Below are 22,942 nucleotides of genomic sequence, written 5' to 3' on the forward strand. Positions count from 1 at the left end.
ATTTTCTCAGTTTGTTTTCAACTGAACAGGAGGTAAAAATATCTACTGTCCAAGTTTTCCAGCAGGTTTGGTACCCTAAACTCTGCCAGATGAAGCCATTGGACTCTACAGCATTGTCATCTCGAAGGATTACATAAGATATTGATATTTCATGGCTTTAAATGCTACTGTGTATTTTATTACCTCTATTCTAAAGGCACCATTTGCTTTTCTAGAAAGGAAAATGTTACAGTTTGCTGATATTAAGCAGCAGAACCTAGCAAATTGCCTATAGTGATGCTGTTGCCTGCTTTGTGTTTGCCTTGGCTCATCCATGCTGGAATACACATAGTCTGTACAGATGATCCACAGCCCAGGGAAGCTGAATCAGAGTATCATATGTGCCCAAGTAAGCCATGCTGGAACAGGATGTGTGTTTGCACAGAACTGCCTTGATATACACAGCTTAACTGAGTAGTCATGTAGTATTTTTGCAAGTCTGATATTTTTGGTTCCTTCCTTTTCTTTGCGTTCACAACTCTTGGCAATATGATGTTTGAAATAGCTGTAAACTTCCTGTGTATGATCCAGAAATTTTACTAGCTTTGTGATGAGCCTGATACTTTTTGAGCCTTATAAAAGTATCCAAGGATATAAACATAAATCCAACTGCTCAAGCCCCTGTGTGAACTATTATGATACTGTCTAGTTAGACCCAAAACTGTAACAGAGGAGAGAAAATTCTTACCAGATCACATGGAAAGAAGCTGCCTTTTTGCCAGGATAATCTCTTTGATCTCACATATGTGAAAACCATCACAGTGTCATTCAGTAGCTACAAACACAGTTACAGCACTACTGCCCTAAGTTACACACAAGCTTTTGGTACTTGGAAGAGTTTCTCTGAGAGGCCTAAAATACAGATAGTCTGAACAGCAAACGTAGGCTTACAATAAAAGAAGGCATACACACGAGCACACACACATCCACCGATCCATGCATCCAACCTACTACAAGATTATGATCAATTTTTCTACTTATCTGCAGAAGGATGAGAAAATTGTCATACAGGAAAGCTGATTTAGGCTGGTTTCTTTAAAAATCTTTATGAAAAAAGTGGATCAGCCCTGAGACACGGCGATTACCCTGGCCCTCCACGCCACCCCAACTGGAAGCTAAATATCTGTATTTTGTAGATTCTGATAGTCAGTAAACTAGATGGTCTTTTCCTGCCTCATCCTTTTGAGTAATCCCTCACCATTCTAGGAATTCCTTGACAAACTCAGTTTGTTCGCTGCAGCGTCGTGCACCGCTGGCCCGTCCCTCCCGGCCCCCGCGGCCGACAGAGAGCGGCTAATGGGCACCGCGGGGAAAATAGCCTGTCAGAACGGGCACGGGACCGCGGTGTTACGCAGACGAGGCGGGTTCTCAGGAGCGAATACCCGCACTGGAATTGCATTTATAACGCACTTGAGCTCCGAGCTGCCGCCGCCGCCCCCGCTCGCACGGCGCCGTGACACGGCCACCGCGGGAGGCGCTGCCGGCCCCGCCCTCTTCCGCCCTCATCACACGCAGCTTCCTGGGGGCGTCATCCCACAACTGCGCATCCTCTCGTCGGCTCGGGCGCTGAGGCTGCCGGGGGACGCTCTGGCCGGGCCCGAGTGTGAGTAACAGCTACGGCCACCAATGAGCGAGCGCAGTGCGCGGAAAGCCCGCCTACGGCGGGGGGATTGTTGTGGTGACGTCAGGGGCGGGGGACGCGGGCGCCCCATTGGCTCAGGTTGGGCCGAGCGCCTGGCGCGGAACGGGTGGGGAGTGGTCCCGGTGGGCCATGGCCAGCACCGGCAGCCCCCTGGTGAGTCCGGGCGCGGGGAGCGGCCCGCGGGCCATGGCCAGCACCGGCAGCCCCCTGGTGAGTCTGCCCGGGGCCGCGGCCCTCAGGGTGCTGGGGGAATAAGTAGGCCCGGGCGTGAGGGCCGGCCCGTGAGAGGTGGCCGCCCGTGCCCAGCGCTCTGGCGGCGGCGGGATCGCGGTGGGCTTTCGCGAACGGCCCCGCCTCCTGCACTCGCTGGAACAGGGCGGGTGAGCGGGCGCAGCCGCCCGTGGGGCCGCTCTTGTTGCTGCTGCTCGCGGTCCTTCTTCCGCTCCCCGCTCCTGGTTCTCCGCGGGTGTCGCGGGACGGTTCCGTTCGTCCCCGAGCGTGGAGGGACGTTCGTGCCCGTTCCCGGCAGGAGGTGAGGCCGATAGTGAAGGGGCCGCACCGCGGCCTCTCGCGGACCTCCGTCTTCGGTTCCGGTACGGGGCGTTGGCGTGGCTATGCCGGGCCGTTTCCCGACGGGAGATCAGGTGTTGTTGCTCTGTAGGGGCTACCTGTCACTCTGTAATCGATTTCTTTTGTAGTAGGAACAAACGCGTGAGGAAGATCGCGAGGGTCACGGTAGGACGCCGTTTCAAATGCAGTTGTTTACGTTAGTCTGACAGCGTATACTCGGTTTGTGTGCAGTGACCTGCCTAGAAGATGGAGTTGTAGATGGTATACAGAGGTGGTAATGGTAAATCTTCTTTTGTGTTGTAAGTTATACTGTTCAGTTAGCGTAGACATTCCCTCATGAAAAGGAAAATAATCATCAGCTTTCACTTGTGTTGGCAAAACTACCTGGCAGTGATATGTTCCTTATCCTCACGTGCATGCTGCTGTTCTGGGTCTTGTGTTCTGTCAATTGCAAGTTGCCAAGCTTCATTCTGCAACACTTAAAACCTTTTCATCAGTTGGAATTGGCTAAGGAGGGTTTTCTGTGGAGAATAGCACAGCACTGTTGATTCTTGACATGCTGTTTCAGTGTGCTCTCCTCTTCATGCTCAGTGATTTTTTTCATCAGGGTATTACTCAAAATAATTTGTTGACTGAAGTTGAGAAGTCCTGTGTGAATAAGTCTACAGAGCACATAAATGCTCTACAGAGCACATAATCAAGGACTATGAGATAAACCAGTTTTTGATTATTAAAGGAATTAGTTTTGCTTTCTTGATAGTTGATACAGCTCTATAAAGCTTCTTCTTAGCATCAGAGATGACTTCTGTTTACTTGGACTCTTAAACAGAAAGTATGCTTCCCTTTGTGTTTCTGCTCTTGTTTTTTGCCCATCTTTTTTGGGTTTTTTTCTCAAAAATACTTGCCTTTCTGTTCCTTTTCTATATACAATTTAGGTCCTTGCCCATAAGAAAAACATGTAGAGAGGGGAAAAATTAAGAATGCAACTGATGACTGTTTAGGTAAAAATTAGGGTATTTTATCAGGATAATTCTTTTTAATTCCTTCTCTTGTATTCTATTTAATATTTTCCTGGTTAGGTGAGTGTACTGACAGGCAGTACCAGATACAGGTGGCCCAATTTAGCTAACCTTTTTGTAATTCAGAGGATATCAAATATGGGAAATCCAGTATTTCTGAGACTGAGCAAGTTACTGTTAATGTTTATGTGATGGAGTTAATGACATAATGAGTTCCATGATGACTGAATTATAAATGCATAAGAGGGATTAGGGAGGGGAGGTGTGAATAGAGCACAGCTTTGAAAGGAACATTCTAGCAATTCTCTGCCAAAACAGTTTTCTGTATTTCTGTATGAACAGACAATTCCTAAAATGTTCCATTATTTTCTGAAGACGTGACATAAGGAGGGAGTTGTACTTCTGAGAAGGAAAGCATTTTAGTGCAGCTTTAGTTGCAGATTCCAGTCTGGTGTTAGTTACTTGCTGTTAATCTTATTATGAGTATATTGGGTCTCAAACCAAGAAGTGCCCTTCCTCTCAAAATGAGGAGTCTGGAAGTATGGTAATTAACATCTTCATTTGCAGCAACATCTTCACTGGACTGTTCAACTGCACTAGCAGTTACTAGATTCTACCAGTGTTCCTGACCTGATAAAGCCTATAGTGTAGTCATGGATCTGGCTGAACAAAATTGATAGCTTCTTTTTATTTTCCCAGTGGAACTAATATGAACTACAAAGAACTGGGCTCACAGAGCTTACATAGAGTAAGTTTTGCATCTATGTTAAGAATTAGATCACACTATGTTAAGAGTTCTGTTCGTAGTTATTTGTAGGTATAAAATTTCCTGGTACATATGTAGGGAAAACCCTTCAAGCCTGTCTATTTAATGTTCCCTTCTTTTCATCATAAAGCCATGACTAGTCTTTATCACTCATGTATGGGCTTTTAACTGGGATAAGTTTTCAGTAAATGTTCTAGGTGTCAAATCCCTTACCAAAGCAGGCTGCAGGATTAGAAAACAAGGATGTTGAAATGGTGCTCAAAGGTGGAAAAATCAGAAGTTTTAAGAGGAGCAGTTTTATATGCATTCATATTTCTAACATTAAAAGTTCTTAGAGTTAGTGGAAAGAACATGATCCACAGAATAATCTGAGTATAATAGGGATGTTCTACTAAACAATAATTCTACCACGTAGGTAGGCTTTTTTTTTTTTTTAAACAAGTTTTTCTTTGGGTTGTTGATCTATTACAGTGCCAGAAGTAAAGTTTAATTTAGCTCTTGAAACTCTACAGGTAGATTACTGTAGCTGGATGTTGTAAGATACCCTGCAGGCTCAGGCTCATTGCACTTTCCTAAAGCAGATCAGTTAGAAGGCAGCATTTCCAGAAAATCTTGGAAAGGGATGCTGACTACTGAGGTACTTGCAGGAATTTTTGTACAGAAGGCATGAAACCAGGGGCACAATCACTTTGTTAGACTGAAAAATGTAGTTAGCTGGCAAAGTAATAAAAATAAATTTGGTCTGTGAGTATGTGAAATATTTTAGTAATACCTGTTTTTTTAACAGAAAACTTGTATTTTTATATATGTATTTGTCAAGAAAAGCTATACGGATTGGTGTAGAACTAGCACATTTATGGCATTCAGACAATACGCGAGTGACCTTAATTGAGAAAACACTATGTTTGAAAGATAAAATCCTTTTCCAAGTTCCTCATATTGGAGCTTTCCAAAGAATGTGTATGATGCCAAGTAATTACTGTTTCTGGTATTTCAAATGGAAAAAACTGTCTTTGCAAGTGGCCAGGTCAGATTATGTATATATAATAAAGAAGGAAAAAAGTGGAAGAAGCGGATTTTCCTCCCTTCCCACTTCCCCTTCTGACATCTTATTTGCAGGTAAGCTTGTAGAAACTTACTGCAATCTAAAGCACCTGAAAGGACTGTAGACAAAATACACAAAGCTAGCTATTTGGTCTAGAACCTTATTTTTCATGCCATATGAATTGAAATCAAAATTGCTGTAGGAAATAAGTGGTTTGCTGTGTGGTTAAATATTGAACTTGAAAATTGATTTCTGCTTTAAAAGACAAGCTCTAAATACTTCACTTGCAAATATTTTATAATTCTTTATGGTGAAAAATTGCAAAGATTAACTTATTTAGCACATTCTTCTGAAAAAATAGTAAATTTAATGTTTGGTTCTTTAGTAATCCTGCAGGAATTTACATTTCTTGACTGTGCCATGGCTCTTCGTACATGTGCTCCATCTATATACTGCCACCTTGGTGTGTCTGCTTCTCTGTTCTTCACCCCAAGCTGTTCTCTGCCTCCTGTTGTTGCTAGCAAGGAGCCTGGCATAGGAATCCCTTTTGTGTTTGCTAGCCTGAGTCCCCATCTATGCCGTGCAGCACCTGATTATCAGTGTGCCTTGTGAGATAGCTGGTGGTGTATCCTGAGATCCAGACTATGGTGATCACAGATGGCTTTTGTTTTCTTGCGAGCTAGCCTAGATCTGTTTATGTCAAATTAATTCTCAGTGGATTGTTTACATTATAGCTGTTTGGGCTGTAGGCTGACTTTAGGTTCTTGGAGATTTGAGTGGTTTCCTGTTTCTGATTTGTTTTGAAGTACTAGGCAGTGGAAGGAGGCCTTAAATAGTCTGTCTCTGAAGATGATTGGAATTTAATGCTTTGCTTAGCAGTAGAGGAAGTTAGAGGGTAAGTGGCTGATATGCAGGTTCTTACAAATCCTTTCATTAGCTTTAATCCCTACATGATTTTGGAATTAGAATCTTGGAAGTCAGTGGCAAGAAATATCACTATATGTAAAGTTGTCAAATTTGGAGAAGGGCATTTGCATAAACTAAAATTTTGGATCAGCATTACTTGGTATGTGAAAAGTTAATTTCTCTAGAAGTGAAAGTGGTCTTGTGGATAAAATACCTTTATTCCCTAAAGGCCAAAACAATCTAAGAATGTAGAGGTGTTCTCTGTGCTTCCAAAGCATTGAGCCTCTTGGATATATTTTTGCTAATATAATATGAAGCTGATATCCTCATTACTCACTTATGGATGAACTGTGTTATGGATTTACTGCACAGAGGAAGAAATGGCAGTAGACAAACAGTACTTCTGTTTGCCACTACTGCAGAGGTACCAGCCATTTTTGGTAAAATAGTATGTTTGAATAGGGGAAAGCTTGAAGCTTTCAAGCTTTCTCCTTCCGTTAATTTGTACAGTCTTTATTCTTGAAATGTATTACCAGGACAAGGTTTTTAAAGGTCTTTTATTGTTTTTTAAATTATGGTTATTTCTATCAAGGTATTTTGTTAAGAGATTTTTTGGGGAAACAGTTCTATGGAGTACTTCAATGAGTGCTTACCTTTCAGCTTTATAGAGATTTCAAATGACACTGGGCATGAAGGTGGGCATAGTTGTTTTGGTGGGTTAGAGCCTAGACTTCTTTAATCGGTTAGTATAGCAGTCTGTCTGGACAAGAACAATAAAAACCCACTCCTTTTATGCAGCCTAATGCTTTTGAAATTTGCATGGTTAATTCATAAAAATACTCTTTAAACAACAGTTTTTTCATGTGGCAACTTCTGAGATCAAAAAACTTCACCGTAGATAGATGTGACTTCCGATTCTCTTGCAAAATGAATTTGCGTTAAAATAGTTTTTGTAATTGAACTATGAGGTTTTAATATGTTCATTTAAATGTAGTAGTAGGTAACCATTTATGAACCTTGATCAAAGTATAGATTTTGACAAATTGTTTGGCATCAGACTGTTTTGCTGACTGCGAAAATCAGTTTCTTCAAGATATGTGATGTTAAAGGAGCAGTTTGTTGGCTTATGTGCTAAATTTTAAGTTCTCTACAGTAATCTTTTGCATGCCATTTGATGATGAGGTTTGAAAGAGTGCTGATGCAGCTCTATGCAACATAAGTGCAAACCACAGCTACATGAGATCACAAGATTAATGTTTGAGGTCAATGCTTTTTAAATATCTACAAATAACTAATACATAGAGTGGGGTTTCTTTGCTGCAGTTTGACTTACTATTGTCTTCAAAGAACTCTACAGGAAAGTGTGTCCTGTCTTTTTTTGGTTTGGGGTTTGTTTTTTTTTTGTGGGTTTTTTTTTTTTTTTGTTTTGTTTTGGTTTGGTTTTTTTAGTTTTTTTTTTTTTGAGAGAAGTGTTTGCTCTTAGAAGTCCTGCTGAACTTCTGTCAAGCTGAAAGTGTGAGCAGAGTACATGTCTTTAAATACCTCCCAATTACTGTGATGTTTTAATATGGCTGTATGTATTTTGGTGTCAAAGTTAACCTGTTAAGTGGGTGAACAGTTAACGAGCTGTGTGATGCAGTCAAAGTACTTCTGAGACTTGGCTTACTGTGACTTTTGTCCCGTTCATTACATGCTTGATTTTATGTTACAGTAAAAAGACAGACTGATAGCATCCTTTTCTAGTGAACATTTTTTTCTCTTTAGGCTAGTATTTTAATTACTTAAAGGCAATAATAATCTTGGCAGATAGATGTACTGTTGAATTCTTGAGATTATCTGACAAACTTCTAAGCATATTCAAAGTGTATATAAAGAGAAATTGGCACACAATGGATTTTCATTAGTCAGTATATTATTTCTCTCCATGCAGATGCATGTACAATTGGTTAATAGAAAGAGGATGCTGTTGGTCACTTAGCAGAAAGTCTGACAATCCATTTTTAGACAGACATCCAGAGCATAAATAGACATGAGCATATAAGGTCTGAGAACTGATGTTTACTGCAGTTTATGAAAGCACACTACCTATTATTGCTCTGGGTTTTCTTCATTGAGGGTGCTTCACTCTGGTGCAACAACAGAATTTATGAAAGTAAAACTGGTGTTAAATATTGATAAGGGTCACACAATAATCATTACACTTCCTGCAAACAATTCCTGTATGGGATTGGTATTTATTGGTGCAAACTGTACTGTGCTCTCTGCACTGAAATGGGAGGCCTTCAGTTGGATTTTGTTACTCTGAATCAGTGGATTTGTATCTTCAGTTTCTTGTACCTGAACTACACTGCTTTTGCCTGCAGTCTCATTTTAGGTACTATGATAATTTGAGGACATATATTCAGGCCCATCTAAGTATCTGACCTGATCAGTTGCTTTTTCTTTTGGAATATGCTGGAGCTCTCAGGGTGTGTTACACAGTAACCTTTGATCTGGAGACTGTCACAACTAGGTATTGAGGAACATAGAGAAGGTTAACATTTTAATTATGGGATATGAGGGGTGAGGAGGCCAGTGGAAAAGCTGTGTGTAATATCTGTTAATTATGCCTTTATTCCTTCTGATGCTCTTTTTCAGATATGAGATGTGTGTCACACGCAGTTGGTGCATCTTTGTCAACCCTCTGAAAACCAGTGTGCCATGAAAAGAATATATTAAATAGAACTGCTTAGCTTTTAGTTTTTTCATTTTAAACCTCTAGGTTGTCAATGTTTAAATTGTAAGCAATACAAAATAAATTTCACTTTCAGAACTTTTAGCTTACATGACAAGGTCAAAACAGTTTACAAAACAGCTCAGGCCAAACCTGTCTAACTTAAACTGCCTTTAGCAGAATCTTGGGTTGTGCCAATCTTCTAGCTTATAGTCTCATTAGCATTATTTATAATCAAAACAAATGTACCAGTTGTGGTTTAAAGGTCATGTTACTTTGTGTAAAAAATACTTTCTGTTACCAAGGTCTGCTTCCAAAAAAATTATCTTTATAAGTAGTTAGATGGAAAAGGTTCTATGATCATGTCTGCCCTATGTCTTAATGCAGCTTGAGATTCTGTAGTAGTCAGCAGTCAGACTCACTATTATCAGACAGCTGAGAGGCCAGGATCCTGTTCATACTGATTTTCTTTGTAATAGATCTTGCTAGCGGAATTTCAGCAATACCAAAGGTGTTCTCAGTCATCTTCAGTGTTCAGCATCCTGTCACTTAGTACAGAAGTAAAGGATATTGGAAGTTTTAGAAGCTCAGTCTCTAAAAGTATTTTTTTGCTGCTGTCAGTGTTGATAGAATGGTCTCAGGAAAACAATGTTGCAGATTTTGTGGTGGGAAAAAGCTAGTCTAGGAGATGCAGTTGTGGTTGTAGTTGCTTTAGAGAAGTGTGGTATGTGTTTGATGAATATAAATACATTAATAGTTGTAGTGATAGTGCAGTTGTCAAAATGCTGAATTGCAGAGGGAAAAGGTATGAGTCCTTTTGGGCGGCGGGGAAGAAAGGATCACATTTTTCCTATCTAGTGGGTTTTTTGCATTGATTCCACTTCGTTTATTTCTACTGTTTGCAGACTAGTGGGGAAAAGAACAGTATTAGTACTTCCTTCATGTATCAATAGAAGGAATACTGTTTCTATTTATTTAGTGAAAACTACTTGATGGAGATTTTGAAATGACTGTTGATCTATAATGCCACATATATTCAGCAGATTTGTTATTTTCTTCCTTGAAAGGTTTTCAAATTCAAGTATGTTATACTAAGAATGAAACTACTTCTATATGAAAATAAATGAAAAGAACCCTTAAGGGTTTGGGAAAGTAGTGTTAGAGACTAGTTTTTAAAGAGACAGAATTACTAGATAAGTGGTTATCAGTATGGTCTATGGTGATACATGACATGCAATAGGTCAGTCTGTTGTTACTGTGTGAGGATCTGTGCTTTCACTGGCTGCCAGCAGAGAAATGTTGATAATTGCTAGAAGGAGAGCATCCTCAAGCTTCTGAGAATTGCAGATGCAGTTTAGAACATTTTAAATTTCAGTTACTGACTTTGTATCTCACTAATAAAATGGCTGCATCTGGTAGAAGAAGGATCTTAAGTCTGATTTTTACAAGAGTATGGTACAGGGTTACATTAGATAAGCTGACCTGTATTCTGTTTTAGGCATATGTGAAAACCTATATGTAGAGGCATATTTGGTTTCTGCAGACATGGTTTTTGGAGCCTTTCAAAATAAAACTTAGAAGGTAAATAATACAGGACAAAATACTAAAGAAGAATATATGGAGTGTGAAAAGGCGAGTGTAGGAATTACATTTTTCTATAAACGTTGAGGTGTAGTCCTAGTTGCATAGTTCATTTCTTAGGTAACTGATCCTTTTAAATCTATTGCGTGTTCCTCTGTCCTCCTTGTTCCTAATCTTGACTTTCCTTTGCGAAAGTCAGGGGACTAATTGATGTTATACCCTGACCGAAAATAACCTTTTCCTACAAAGTCCATTACTCCTGTCTCTTCCCTCAGGATTTTTCTATACTTGATATTCATTGTGACTTAGTTTCAGCTACTGTGTAATGAAACATACAGCATCCAGCACCTTTTCCTCTCTTTCTCACAGTGCTCTGATGCTTTTGTGATGGATGTTCTTGCTTGTTTGCTTTTTCAAGGTGATTTTGCTAGCTGCAGAATCTTATCAGACCCTCCTCCCGCAACGTTACTGCTTTATTTACCTGTAAAACCCCATTTGTGACTGGAGCCAGTTCATAATTTAGATCCCGATATTTAGTCTGTGTATGTATGTTTTATTTACTGTATTTCATTTAATGGGATGGTTTTTATACTGGCATCACTTCAGCTGCTGAGCACTCATGCTTGTGTCAGTCTTGCTGCAGTCTTGGTGGGAAAGGGTATAATCTGTTTTTAATTCTAGCTAGTGTGTATCTTTAGACATGCTGCTGTGTGAGTAGCTGTCTGAAGGAGAGGTGATTCATCTGGGGTATGAAAATTCTGGGGACAATAGTTAGTCTGCAGAAGGTGTCTAAAATATATGTATATAAGGCATAAAAAGAACTGTGACCTACAGCACATACACTTTAATGTGTATATGCGTAATAATAGTATCAGTTTTAGCAGTAAATAAAGGCAGCTTTTCTCTACTGCACAGAGCACAGCCAAATGAGGAATCGCTTATTTGGGAGCTAGGTTCCTTAAGAGTGAGTGCATGAGTGAGTGCCAGTCCAATTCCCTTCCAAGGTGGTTTCTGACAAAAATGCAGAAAATGGTTTTGAATTGAAATTCATGAGGCAAAAAAATTCTTTTTGTGAGAAGTAATTTTTAATTTGGTAACATGATGTATGTTATAGTCTCTCTGTCATGGTTGTACAATACATCTGTTTTGAGATTAGGTAATTTGGTGATTTTCATTAAGTCATAGTTTAATTCTGCTGGATGTATGTTAGAATACTGAGCTTTAAAAAATGGTGTTAATGTTCTTAAATATTTCCTCTGTTTACGTACTTTTTTTTGTTGGTGTTCAGTGGTAGCTTAGCAGAGCTCTCCTATCTGTTTGTGTTTTCTGGCCGGTTTCAAGTAAAACATCAGAAGCAGTCCCTGACAGACTAATTGTGGTGTATTGCCAAAAGGGGCAGAAGGCAACTTCACAAGGTTCCTTGATCTTACTTAAAAATTGATAAATTACAATTTGCTGTGCATATTACATTTATCAGTTTTAGGAGTGTGTCTTCTTGTATTTGCTGTTTTCTGGGCTATATCTGTTCTTTTTGTTTTGCAGTTGGATTGTCTTTATGTGGCCATATGTAAAATTTAAGTACTGCAATCTCCCTTGTTTTAAAAGGTCATGAACCAGAGCATTCTTCAAAAAAAGTTTTAGGTGTTGCTGATTATTAAACCCTCCACCTGATCTTCCTTTCTATGTTATGTCCTTCCCCAATGTGTACTAAAGGGAAATACCACCAGAGAAATTGAAATTCTGAGTAAAAAAATAAGAATGTGTCCTTTGTCTCCATTAAAGTTTTCACGTGTTTATTTAGAATTCATTGTAACTTGTATCTCTGAACTAATGTTACTGGTACATACAGGTGTTTATTGTATGACTAGAAGTTTAAGGTCATGTTATTCATAGGAGAAGATGCCATGAAATTTGATAACTTGGCGTTCGGAACATTTTTTTGAGTTCAAAAAAAGCATTCTTGAATTAAAGTGTTCAGATGTTTGACCTATGGCTGTATGACAGCATGACCTAGAAAGAGTTATTTATCAAATTGAAATTAAAAAGAGTTATTTATCAAATTGTTGCCATTTCCAACATAAATATTTTATTCCCTCCTACAGAGATTTTTAATCATAACCCTTTCAAAAAAGAATTTTTGTGATCCTTGTATGGAAATAAAGTATGGTTGTGCATGGTAATTATGCCAGGTATGGGAATAATAGTTTAATTTTCTCGTTTCAGTATGATGCTGTTCCAATCCAGTCAAGTGTGGTGTTATGCTCCTGTTCATCCCCTTCAATGGTGAGGAACCAAGCAGATTCCAGCACTCCACCTGTCATTTCCGCTTGTGGCAGCAGACAGGGATCTAACATGGAGGGTACAGCACCTGAATCAAGATCTAATTCAAACTCCTTGCAGCAACATACAGGACAGCAGCCTCCACAGCCTCGAAAGAAACGACCTGATGATTTCAAATTCGGGAAAATTCTTGGTGAAGGATCTTTTTCAACGGTAACTTTACTTTTTATAAGAAGTGACAGATATCTTATATAAACTTGAAAATTTGTTGTGTAAGATTGATGACATTGAAATATGGAGAGAACAGCTTGAAGAGTAAGTGAATAGGACTTAGTGGATTTAAGCTTAACTATTAAAATTGTCATCCTAAATATGGGTAGCAATTTTTTTTTAAGCTCCTCTTAAATTGATCAGAAATCCTCTTGTATCCTAACGACTTGATGCTTGGCTGTTTAATCAACATTGTTTTCTAATATAAGTGTGATAGCCAAAACAGGTTATGTAAGAAGTTTGATATAAAGGATTGGAACTGTTCTAGGAGCTTGTGGTAAAAACTATGTGATGTCCTGTCTATGGCAGGAGGTACTGCCAGATGCTTTCAAAAGAAAGAACACTGATACTTCTCTGGTATTCTTACTCAGCCCCTGGTCCTTGAGGATTTAGTGAGTCACAGTTAGTATGTTTGTGTTCAGTAGCCTTAAATGGTTTGTTGCTTACATCCACAGCATTGCACAAAAATGAATTACTTAAGTGTTACCTTAATGAATCCATGAAGCATTTAATACTTTCATTTGATGGTTTGGTAGTTTCCCAGTTGTAAGACAATAATATTTCTGTATCTTTTTCGTATGATACTTGTGTACAATTTTTGGTTGTAGGTCTCTAAATGTTGGGGTTTTCTGGTTCTTCCAGTACAGCCTACTGCAGTGTTTAGTATGCAGGCCTATAGTACTTGCCAAGAGTAATTTGTGCTCAAACACGTAGTTTGCATAATTTGCAGGTTTCCCTAAAGCATCCAAAAGTGGTTTGGGTATACCAGGACACTTTGCTTCAGTAGTACTCTTTTCATTTCTGCTTTTGGTCTCTGAAAGTTAATGCCATATTCTGTGTAGGTAGAGAAATTCATAGGGCTTAGCCGAGACTCTGAATTAACTTTGTCCAGCACTCTGCTACCTGTCTCCCTGGACAGCAGCGCAACCCTCTGAAGTATCAACTTCAGAGCATTTGATCGGGGGGGCATGTATCTTTGTGTTGTCATCAAAACATCTTGTTAAAAAGCATGATTTGTTCGTAATAAACAAGGTTGTAGACCCAGAGATCTGACTGTACTCCCCAAGATCCTCATCAATATTCTAACTAAAAAGTGTTTATCTGAAAAAATAGGTGCCCTCAAATTACCATATATCCAGTGACAGCTTCAGATTAAAGAAATATTTTCTTCAAGGTCATAATGAATATATTCCATTTTCTTGGACTTCTTTTATGCTGCCACAAGCTCTTTCCTAATGCCAAGGCTGCGTTTTAAATTCAACAGAGAGACACATGATGTGGCTTCAGGGTTTTTCTTCAGAGCACTCTCCAATTTTGTGGGATCTTCTTCTGCAGCTGCAACTTCTTGGACCCATGCCTGATATAAACGAACACACAAATACATGGCCTTCTACTTGTTGGTCTGCACTTTTAAATTAATGAGAATCTACTTGCTTTGTAGACAGCTTCAGTCTTCTTTCAGAATAATATCTGTTATTGGTGGAAAAATTGTAATTCTCATGATTGAGGAGGCATGTTGCATAGCTCACCTCCTTCAGTATGGTGGGTACATATATATTCCACCTTGGTTTTGTCTCCACCTATAAATGAGGGTTTTCTTAAAAACAGGAGCTCTAAGGAAGTATGATTGTCTGACCAAAACCAGTTCTTAAATGCAGATTTCATCTCTAGCAGCCTGAAGTATTTGTTTAAATTTAGAGTGGGGCTTGGTCATGATGTATGCCAGGTATGTTGACAGTTATTTCTGCTCTGTAGCCTCTGAGGGTTCTCTGCTCTACCTATCTCACCTTCCTCTCCCCTTCCTTTGATTTGGGATGTTTAACTACATTTCTTACCTTGCTGTTGTCTGAATTTACAACTTACACGCTTACATGTTCTGTGAATGCTTTTGTTTTCTCTTGGTTTTATGGCTTTTTTTTTAAGCTATCTAGTTAATGTCTAATTTCTTTGTATAGAATTTACATTCCTTATTGATATTACTTCTTCCCATGGGGTGGATAAGATTCAGGCCCCTGATAACAGAGACGTTGTATTAGTATGTACCTCTGAGGGGTTTTCTGTTTGCTTTTTGTGCATATCTACTGTTGTTTTCTGGATTATTAGTTAAGAGGAAATTAAGATACATGGTATGCTCAGATCTGATTGGTGAGGAAGGAGCTTCAGGGTACCAAAGTACTCCTGCTATTAGGTAAGTGCTCAGTGTACTTAGAACACAGCTGCTCAATATCAATGTATGTGGATAATACCTGTGAAATACAATGGTAAAAAGTTGGATACAGTGCAGGACTGGAGGAGAGTCAGTCTTTAGCTTAATTTGCCAAGATATATTTTCGTCTGTGTCAGCTGATATCTTCTGCCATCTGAGTTTGGTCTCTGTGTATGTGAGGTTTTATTTAATAACTGCCTTTTAAACTGACCTGCTTTCAGAAGCTTTCATGGTAGATATGGTTGATGAAACCTAGCTACAAAAATTAGCAAAGTTGATAACATTGTCATTCAGCTGCACATCTTACCTAGTGTTATGTGTGTACACAGAAGGATCTCAAAAATTCCTTATGCAGAGAGGCAGATGTTAACAGACTGGTTGTTTGTAACATTTCTAGTAGAAATTTTCATTGATCAAATGCTGTAAATGTCAATGTGGTTTTAGGAGATGAAATTTTAAAGAAAGTTAAGGCTGCCTGTTACTACTGAGCTGAGGTCAATTTTCTAGTACTAAAGAGTGCAGCTGCATGCACTTCTTTCATATGAAAAAATGCCTTATTTAGATTTCCTAAATACCTAACATTTAGCATCAGGTGTTTGTAGTAATATTTTGGAGTACTCTGTTATAACTGATTTTACAAGGGATTAGAGGCAAGCCTGGTGCAGTGATGAAAAAAATTAGTATGAAGTTGAGATTTTTAGCAAGGTGTTGAAATGGATATAAACTTAAAATGAGAAAAACAAAGAACGGTACTCATCTGTTGTTACAAGGTTATTGGTTGCATTCATGCAAGAAGACTTCAGATTGTCTCTAAAATGACCTTTTATAGAGTTCCGTCTTGAAAATGGGCCTTGTGTTCCTCCAAAAGCATTTCTCTTGAAAAATGTAAACCTGCTTGCCTGAAATTTCATCCCTTGCTTCTACTAATTGGAAATATTCTGTTCCTTTTATTTAAATCTTTTTCTTAACAAACTGTAAAGAGTTGAAAGTTCTGTCTCACTTCTTACTTTTGCTCATTTGGATAAAATTTATCTTTCAATCTTTGCCATCTGTATTAAGGAAAGTACTGTGACAATTATTTTTATAAGTATTCCTCAGAGTACTTGTTGCTTTTTGTTTCCCCCTTTAAGAAAATTTGTGACTTACATTACAATCTTCAGAATTCTTCTGGAAAAAAAATTCAGTATTTACACTCTTAGATGTGTAAGTCTTTTGGCAAAACAAACATTAGTCAGCTGAACTGAGTTTCTGCAGAAGTCTTGCTGTAGCCAGCATAATATGCTTAAATATTTTGCTGTGTTCCAAATACCTACTGGAAGATCAATGTTAGTGCATGTGTTTAGTGGCCAGTTACAATATGTTTTCTTTCCTCTGGCAACAGGTTGTCTTGGCTCGAGAATTGGCAAGTTCTAGAGAATATGCCAGTAAGTATTGATTCCTTTAACGTGAATTTCTTGAAAATACAGTATCAGTGTAGTCCAGTTACAAAACACCTGTTGAAGGAACAGAATTAGTGGTTTTATGTTAATGAAATGTAACCAGAAAAAACTCCAAAGCAAAATGGGCTTCATTTACTGGTACCTCTTTCATTTTTACTCTCTTTTTTTCATTAAGTTAAAATTCTAGAAAAACGTCATATCATAAAAGAAAACAAGGTACCATATGTGACACGAGAGAGAGATGTAATGTCCCGTCTGGATCACCCTTTTTTTGTGAAGCTCTACTTCACCTTTCAAGATGATGAAAAGCTATGTATCCTTTGCATATTAAAACTTGCTGTAACACTTTCTTAAGAGTAATAACAATGCCCAGTTTTGATTCCTTGAAAAATGGTCTAATGAAAATGATGGAGGTAACTTGAGCTATTTAAAATATCCTCATGTATGTGATGCAATTTTTGTAGCTTTTAACAGAAATTAAGCAGATTGAATGAGTGGGTTCTCTCAAAGAGAAGAGTAAGTGTCTCGTGAGACATGGGTGAGCAATTAAACAAATTATCCATGTGGGAAATGTTGAAGAGTGACTTGTAACAATCCAATGAGAAGTGTTCCAGAAGTGTTTTATTCCTGATGTTTATATGTGTCTGTGTATATCCATCTGTCTATCTGTAGTAAAACACAGTAATTCTTGTATTTAAAATAGGGGTAGCCAGCTAATATTTCCTACTAGTTTAATTTCTACAATTAGAGCTATTACAATTTTTCTGTAAAGATGAAGGTACTTATAGAATAATGTGAATCCTCTGTTTGGGCTGGTGTTTTCCCAGCTCTCTCTACTGCACTTGCGAAGTGCGGTTTCATCCTGGAAGCTCATTGCTTGGCAGTTGGCTTTTTTTTTTTTTTTTTTTTTTTTTTCTTTTTTTTTTTTTTCTTTTTTTTTTTTTTGCAAAGAAAATGTTAATTATGTGAATTTCCTCTTAAACCTTCTGCTTGGACTTGGCTGTGCCAAGCGTAAAGGTATAAATCAGTCTATTTCTGGGGTCAGTAAGTAGTTTTCTGTTTTTCCCAAAGGCTGCTAATAGTGCTGGCAAGCCCTACATATCATGCAGTGTGAGCTCAGAGGGCCTCTTTTGTATGGTAAACACTTGCTGTGGTACTTTCCAGGTGATGCGACAATTTTTAACTTCTATCAGTTATTACTGTAAACAACTCTGAGGACAATTTTGTATGTCATTTAAATGAATTATCCAAGTCACTCTCTGGAAAAACTGTGAAGTTAACCCTTTATGTAGATTTTGCTATACTAAGAAATTTGGACCCATGTCCTGAGTTGTTGGTATATTTAAGAAATTGCCTGGGCTTGCTATTTGTAAAGTTTCAAATTAACCAACTTCCCTGTTCATGTATTTTTAGTAGTATTCTTCTCTTTGGAACAAGATTGTGGACATTTTTGTTTTAGAGTGGCTTAGAGATAAACCTTAACTAAGTTACATTCAGATTTTGGACTTAGCTATGCCAAAAATGGAGAGCTGCTAAAGTATATACGCAAAATTGGCTCATTTGATGAGACCTGTACAAGGTTTTATACTGCTGAAATTGTATCAGCCCTGGAGTATTTGCATGGCAAAGGAATCATTCACAGGTAATACAGAGTTGAGACAGACATGCAGTTGATCATGTAAGAGGTGGGTTGTTTCCTAAAAATGTTCTTTGTGAAGCTAAAAGCAAAGTTGGATTTTGTGGAAAGCTAAAGAGCACAAATAGTGTTTGATCAGCCCTAGCACAGTTAACATCAGTAGTTAAACACGGGAAACTTGAGGAGGAGAGCCAATCACTGTTATACCAGCTGTTGGAGCAGGAAAAAGTAAGAAAACCTTCTGGCCTTGAATTAACATTAGCAAAAGCTTGTCTTTCAAGCTTCATCAGTTGGCCTGAAAACCAGAAAGTGACTTTTTGTGTAACTACTTTTTTCCCTGTGCTGTTATGTAGCAAAAGTAACTAGAATTCTTTTTGTGTGTGGCTTAATGTGTACTATATAATCAAGTAAAATTAATCTATATCAGTTTTCACTGAGTAAACAAATTCCACAAAGGTGCACAATAATTAGGTAAGTGGTGAAATTAGCGAAGTTTTAAGTAGTACTTTCAAATTTGTTCTTGATGTAATATATTGTTTGGATAGTCATGTTTTGTTATTCATATTTATTAAATAAAGCTTTAAGTGCTGAACATCTGAGCTGCAGAACTTCTTTTTGGGTAAGAAATCTATTGTGTTTTGGTTACCAAGCCGTTGTCATGGGACACTAGATGCTAGTTGGCAAAAAGCTGACTGATTATAATTCTGATAGCATTATTTCTTTGTTATTACAAAAACAGTTTTTCTGTTTAAATACAAGTTTTTGTGAAATAATTTGAATCTAAGGGGTATGGATGTGTAGCGCACTGAAAACATAATATATTCTATAGGGGCAGGGGGAAAGTTCAAGAACCCCCATTTGTACAGTGTTTAGGCTGAGAGGATGCTTATAAAATGAATGTGGCATGATTGTCAGTGTTACTAAGCCTATATTGGAAGCCTCCTACTGGAGAAGAGCTGCTTTGTACTTGTTTTTATATGAAGGACCCTACGAGGAGCTCACAAGAAAACAGCAAAATTGTGCAATTGGAGAACTTAGTATGAAGTTTGAGGACACAGCTCTAGCAATGCCTGAAAACTCTTGGGATTTTTTGCTGCCTGAAGAAATAGGACATGACATAGAACCACTTTAAGATGTCAGGCTACCCTGGAAAAATTATTACAGATATCTCTCTATGTATTTATATATATAGTTATAAATCCATAATCCAGTATTAATGTAGGTATAGGATATATTATATAAACAGTATATATGAATTGTGTGTAGAGTACAATGTATCTACATGCATACCTATCTTAAAGCCCTACACAAAACTGTTAAAAGGGTCCATTCCATTCACGTACTTTCTACTTCTCTCGTAGGACAGGCACAGGAAAATCAACAGGGTTTTTATGGCTTGTTGCTCTCTGTGGTAGTTTCTAGACTTTAAACTGTACAACTCATACTCTTCCATAGTAGGGGGCTTTAATCTGAGGAAAATAGTGCTGCACAGTGATTGACAGAAACAGCTTTCAGTTTTTACTGTTTTTTTCTTGCCAGTCAAACAAAATAACTCCCATGCTCCTAGATTTCTTTATGAACATTCAAAGATTCTGCTTAGGAGGGAAGTATGTAGGTTTTTTTGGATCAGCTAAGGAAACTTGATGCAAAGGCATATCATATCAGTGTAACTGAATGCTCTTAAGTTGTTTCTAATGCACCTCTTTACATCTAACTCTGTACTGCTATCGTGTTTGTGATACTGTGAAGTCTGGTTTTATTCCGAATCAGAGGCTGTGTCTATGTAAATGGTAGGCATGCATTTGAAATGCAGATTATGCATGGAGGTGATCCACTGTTCTTACCTGCTCAGGATATTAGCTGGGGCTGGGTTTGCCACTGTTTGACTAACTGGAGTTTTGCAGTGAGGAAACAGACATAGAAAATCTTAATGCCATATCAATCTGTCAGATGTTATGTAAATTAAGGCTTTGGAGTGACGTGGCTTAGGGTTTTGTGTGTGTTTTTGTGAGGTGGGGTTATTGTTGGGATTTGTTTGGGTTTTTTGTTTGTTTTGTTTTAAAATTTTTGAACATGTGACATACATAGTAGCGTAGTTTTGAGATTATTATTTATGTGATGTTTAAAAAAAAAGTTAATGGATTTAACAAAATTTGGTAGTCTGCAGGTTGACAGCTGCATGTTAGAGGAGTCGTTGTAACAATGTTTATAGAATGTCTGCATCATTTATATGTACCTAAGTCATAAGACAGTTTTTCAACTTTAATTTGTGTGATGTTTGAATATAAAAATCTGTCTTTTCCAGGGACCTTAAGCCAGAGAACATCTTATTAAATGAAGATATGCACATTCAAATAACAGACTTCGGAACAGCAAAAGTATTATCTGCAGATAGCAGACAAGGTTTGCCATTATTCATTATGTGACACCAATAATTATAGCAAGTGATCCTTTGAAATGTACATGTGTTGTATTTGCCAAGATTGTAACCTTCCAGTGTCATTACCTCATCTAAATCACTAAAAGATCTCAAAACAGTTTTGACTGTCACTACTTAGATTGTATCAGAGGAGGTAGCCTTTGGTGTAGTGGAACACCAGCTAGATTACCAAATAGACTGGGAAGTTGAACTACTTCAGGTTGCATTTGTAAGACAAGAATACAAACAAACAGGTACCATGGCTCACCTGATACAGTAAGTTTTATCTCTGCTTACGTGTTTAACTCCAGTGGCTGAAAGAATTACACAAATGTGAAGGTTGTAGTATTAATGTGTCTGCAGTTGTTACTAATTGCCTCTAAATAGATGCTGCAAACAATGCCTGAAAAAAGCACTAGGTTGAACTGAATTCAATTGACACTTTTTTCTTAACTGCAGCAAACTTGTGCTGGTAGATATTATAACTAAATACTTAAATGCCTAGCTTCTTCAACCAAACAGGTATCACTGAGATTGATTTGTTTCTTCCAGGCAGGCTTTGTGGATAGGTAGAGAAGTTAAATTCTCATGGGTTCTTTGCAGCATTATGTAACTTGCAGTGGGTTGCCTTTTGGGTTTTGTTTTTTCTTTTTTTTTTTTTTTAAACTGGGTGGTGATAGGTGAGGAAGGGGAATATTGGCTTATGCCTAAGTACGTGTTTTCTCATTTCTTTCTCTTTCCTTAACAGCGCGGGCAAACTCATTTGTAGGAACAGCACAGTATGTTTCTCCAGAACTGCTGACAGAGAAATCTGCCTGTAAAAGGTGAGGGCTCTATATTCCAGAACTTTACTGACTCTGTCAGGAAACTGTCAAATGGGGAGGAGTGGATAAATCAAGCAAGCAAGCTTAGCATTTTAAAGAAACAAGATGCTTGAGTATTTTAACAGAGTTTGAAATTTTTTTTCTTATTAAGTATCGCTTCTTGTCTGAGGGCTGGTTTCCTCAGTTTATCTACTTTTTTTGAGTTCTACTAACAGGATTAGATGTTGTTGGAGAAGGAGACATGTAAGGTGAAGTTGGATTTCTCACCCATAAATAAATCAGAAGAATCTGTTATCCAAGTAATACAATTATTTTAATTCCATTTTATATAAGATTGCTCAAATATGGTATTTCCTGCTGTAGGAACAACAGAATATCTCATGCTGTTCAGTTAAGGAGAAGGCTGCAGCTTTCTTTGACTTGTATTTAGATCAACTTGCAGTTATCTTTCCTAAACTGTACTTAGGATTTGCAACATTTTAAAACTCATCTCAAGGGTATGAGTGATGCACTTAAGAAATTTCTGAACTCATTAAAATTGCTTATTGATGGTATGCCACTGAATGTGTATATTATTTTATTGCATTGATGGAAGAGTAAGCTAGTTGCTGACAAATGACAGGTTAATTGGATCATTTATGTGAATAGGTGTAGTAATTTGTGCTAGCGTTTCTTGAAGTGATAGAGATACTATCAGACTTTTCACATCTTCTTTTAGTGAAGAGTTTTTGACTATTTTGGCTAATGGAAAGACTTAATTAGAATATCATCTCCTTTTAGAAGTTGCATAATGCTTCACCTGTATTAAAAAACTCTTATTTTGAGTATTTTTAAGTATTTAGTCTTCCATGAGGATTTTGAAGCTTTAATCAAATCTGTGGGTAGCTAACCTTGAGGTAAAATAAGTTGAAAGTGTTCTTTCAGGTCAACACACTAAAGCTTAACTTTCCTTTACCCACCACACTAGAAAGTCACCCTTTTTCCCTCACCATTATAGCATGTATTTTTGTTTGAGTCTTAAGAAAAGCTTTAGGTGAAAAGGTAAAAAACTGTATTGTAATATATTCTCTTTTTTTTTAATCAAATATTTAGAGGAAAATATTTTAACTCTGAAGGGCCATATATTGAATTAAGTTGGATGAATCTTTGAATCATCATGTGGATAGTCAGCAGTCTTTACTTACCCATTATTTTGACTGAGAATTTACCTGTCTTCCATTTGCTCCTTCTATGCTTGGAGTCAGGTTTTGTGGGACTGTTACTCTACAGTTTTTTCTTTTAAGTTGTGTTGCTAGCCTACTGTTCTTTCAAGGGCTGAAGTAAAAATAGTGTGGAAAATATTCAAAGCAGGTTTGTCCACTGGGTTCATGTTATGTTTTAAGTAGCAGAAGGTTAAGAATTTTTCTTTTTAGATTTCATTTTAAAGATTTCTTTTACAAAAAAGATTCTATGTTTTTTCCTCTTTGTTTTGAAGCTCTGACCTCTGGGCTCTGGGATGCATAATATATCAACTTGTAGCTGGATTGCCTCCATTTAGAGCTGGGTAAGAGATTTGAGCTAATTATTTACATGTGGATCATAAATATA

General features: G+C 37.8%; 1 protein-coding gene across 4 annotated transcripts in view; it reads left to right on the top strand.

The window, feature by feature from the left end:
* Positions 1 to 1,561: 1,561 nt before the first annotated feature.
* PDPK1 (3-phosphoinositide dependent protein kinase 1) overlaps positions 1,562 to 22,942 on the top strand; it is a 31,903-nt gene continuing 10,522 nt past the window's right edge. Inside the window, exons 1-8 of one of the 4 annotated variants that reach the window (XM_041401905.1) lie at positions 1,562 to 1,642; positions 12,505 to 12,774; positions 16,419 to 16,461; positions 16,652 to 16,789; positions 17,974 to 18,118; positions 20,418 to 20,515; positions 21,280 to 21,355; positions 22,830 to 22,898. In XM_041401905.1, the coding sequence (XP_041257839.1) occupies positions 12,562 to 12,774; positions 16,419 to 16,461; positions 16,652 to 16,789; positions 17,974 to 18,118; positions 20,418 to 20,515; positions 21,280 to 21,355; positions 22,830 to 22,898 (782 nt within the window). In that variant the 5' untranslated portion in view covers positions 1,562 to 1,642; positions 12,505 to 12,561. Of the gene's footprint in view, positions 1,643 to 1,737; positions 1,892 to 2,071; positions 2,214 to 12,504; positions 12,775 to 16,418; positions 16,462 to 16,651; positions 16,790 to 17,973; positions 18,119 to 20,417; positions 20,516 to 21,279; positions 21,356 to 22,829; positions 22,899 to 22,942 lie in introns of those variants that run through there. The other 3 variants (XM_041401903.1, XM_041401904.1, XM_041401906.1) reach the window with 3 other exon arrangements.

The sequence above is a fragment of the Onychostruthus taczanowskii genome, unplaced genomic scaffold (genome assembly GCF_017590055.1).
Source record: "Onychostruthus taczanowskii isolate IOZ18803 unplaced genomic scaffold, ASM1759005v1 scaffold19, whole genome shotgun sequence".
Taxonomy (NCBI): Eukaryota; Metazoa; Chordata; class Aves; order Passeriformes; family Passeridae; genus Onychostruthus; species Onychostruthus taczanowskii.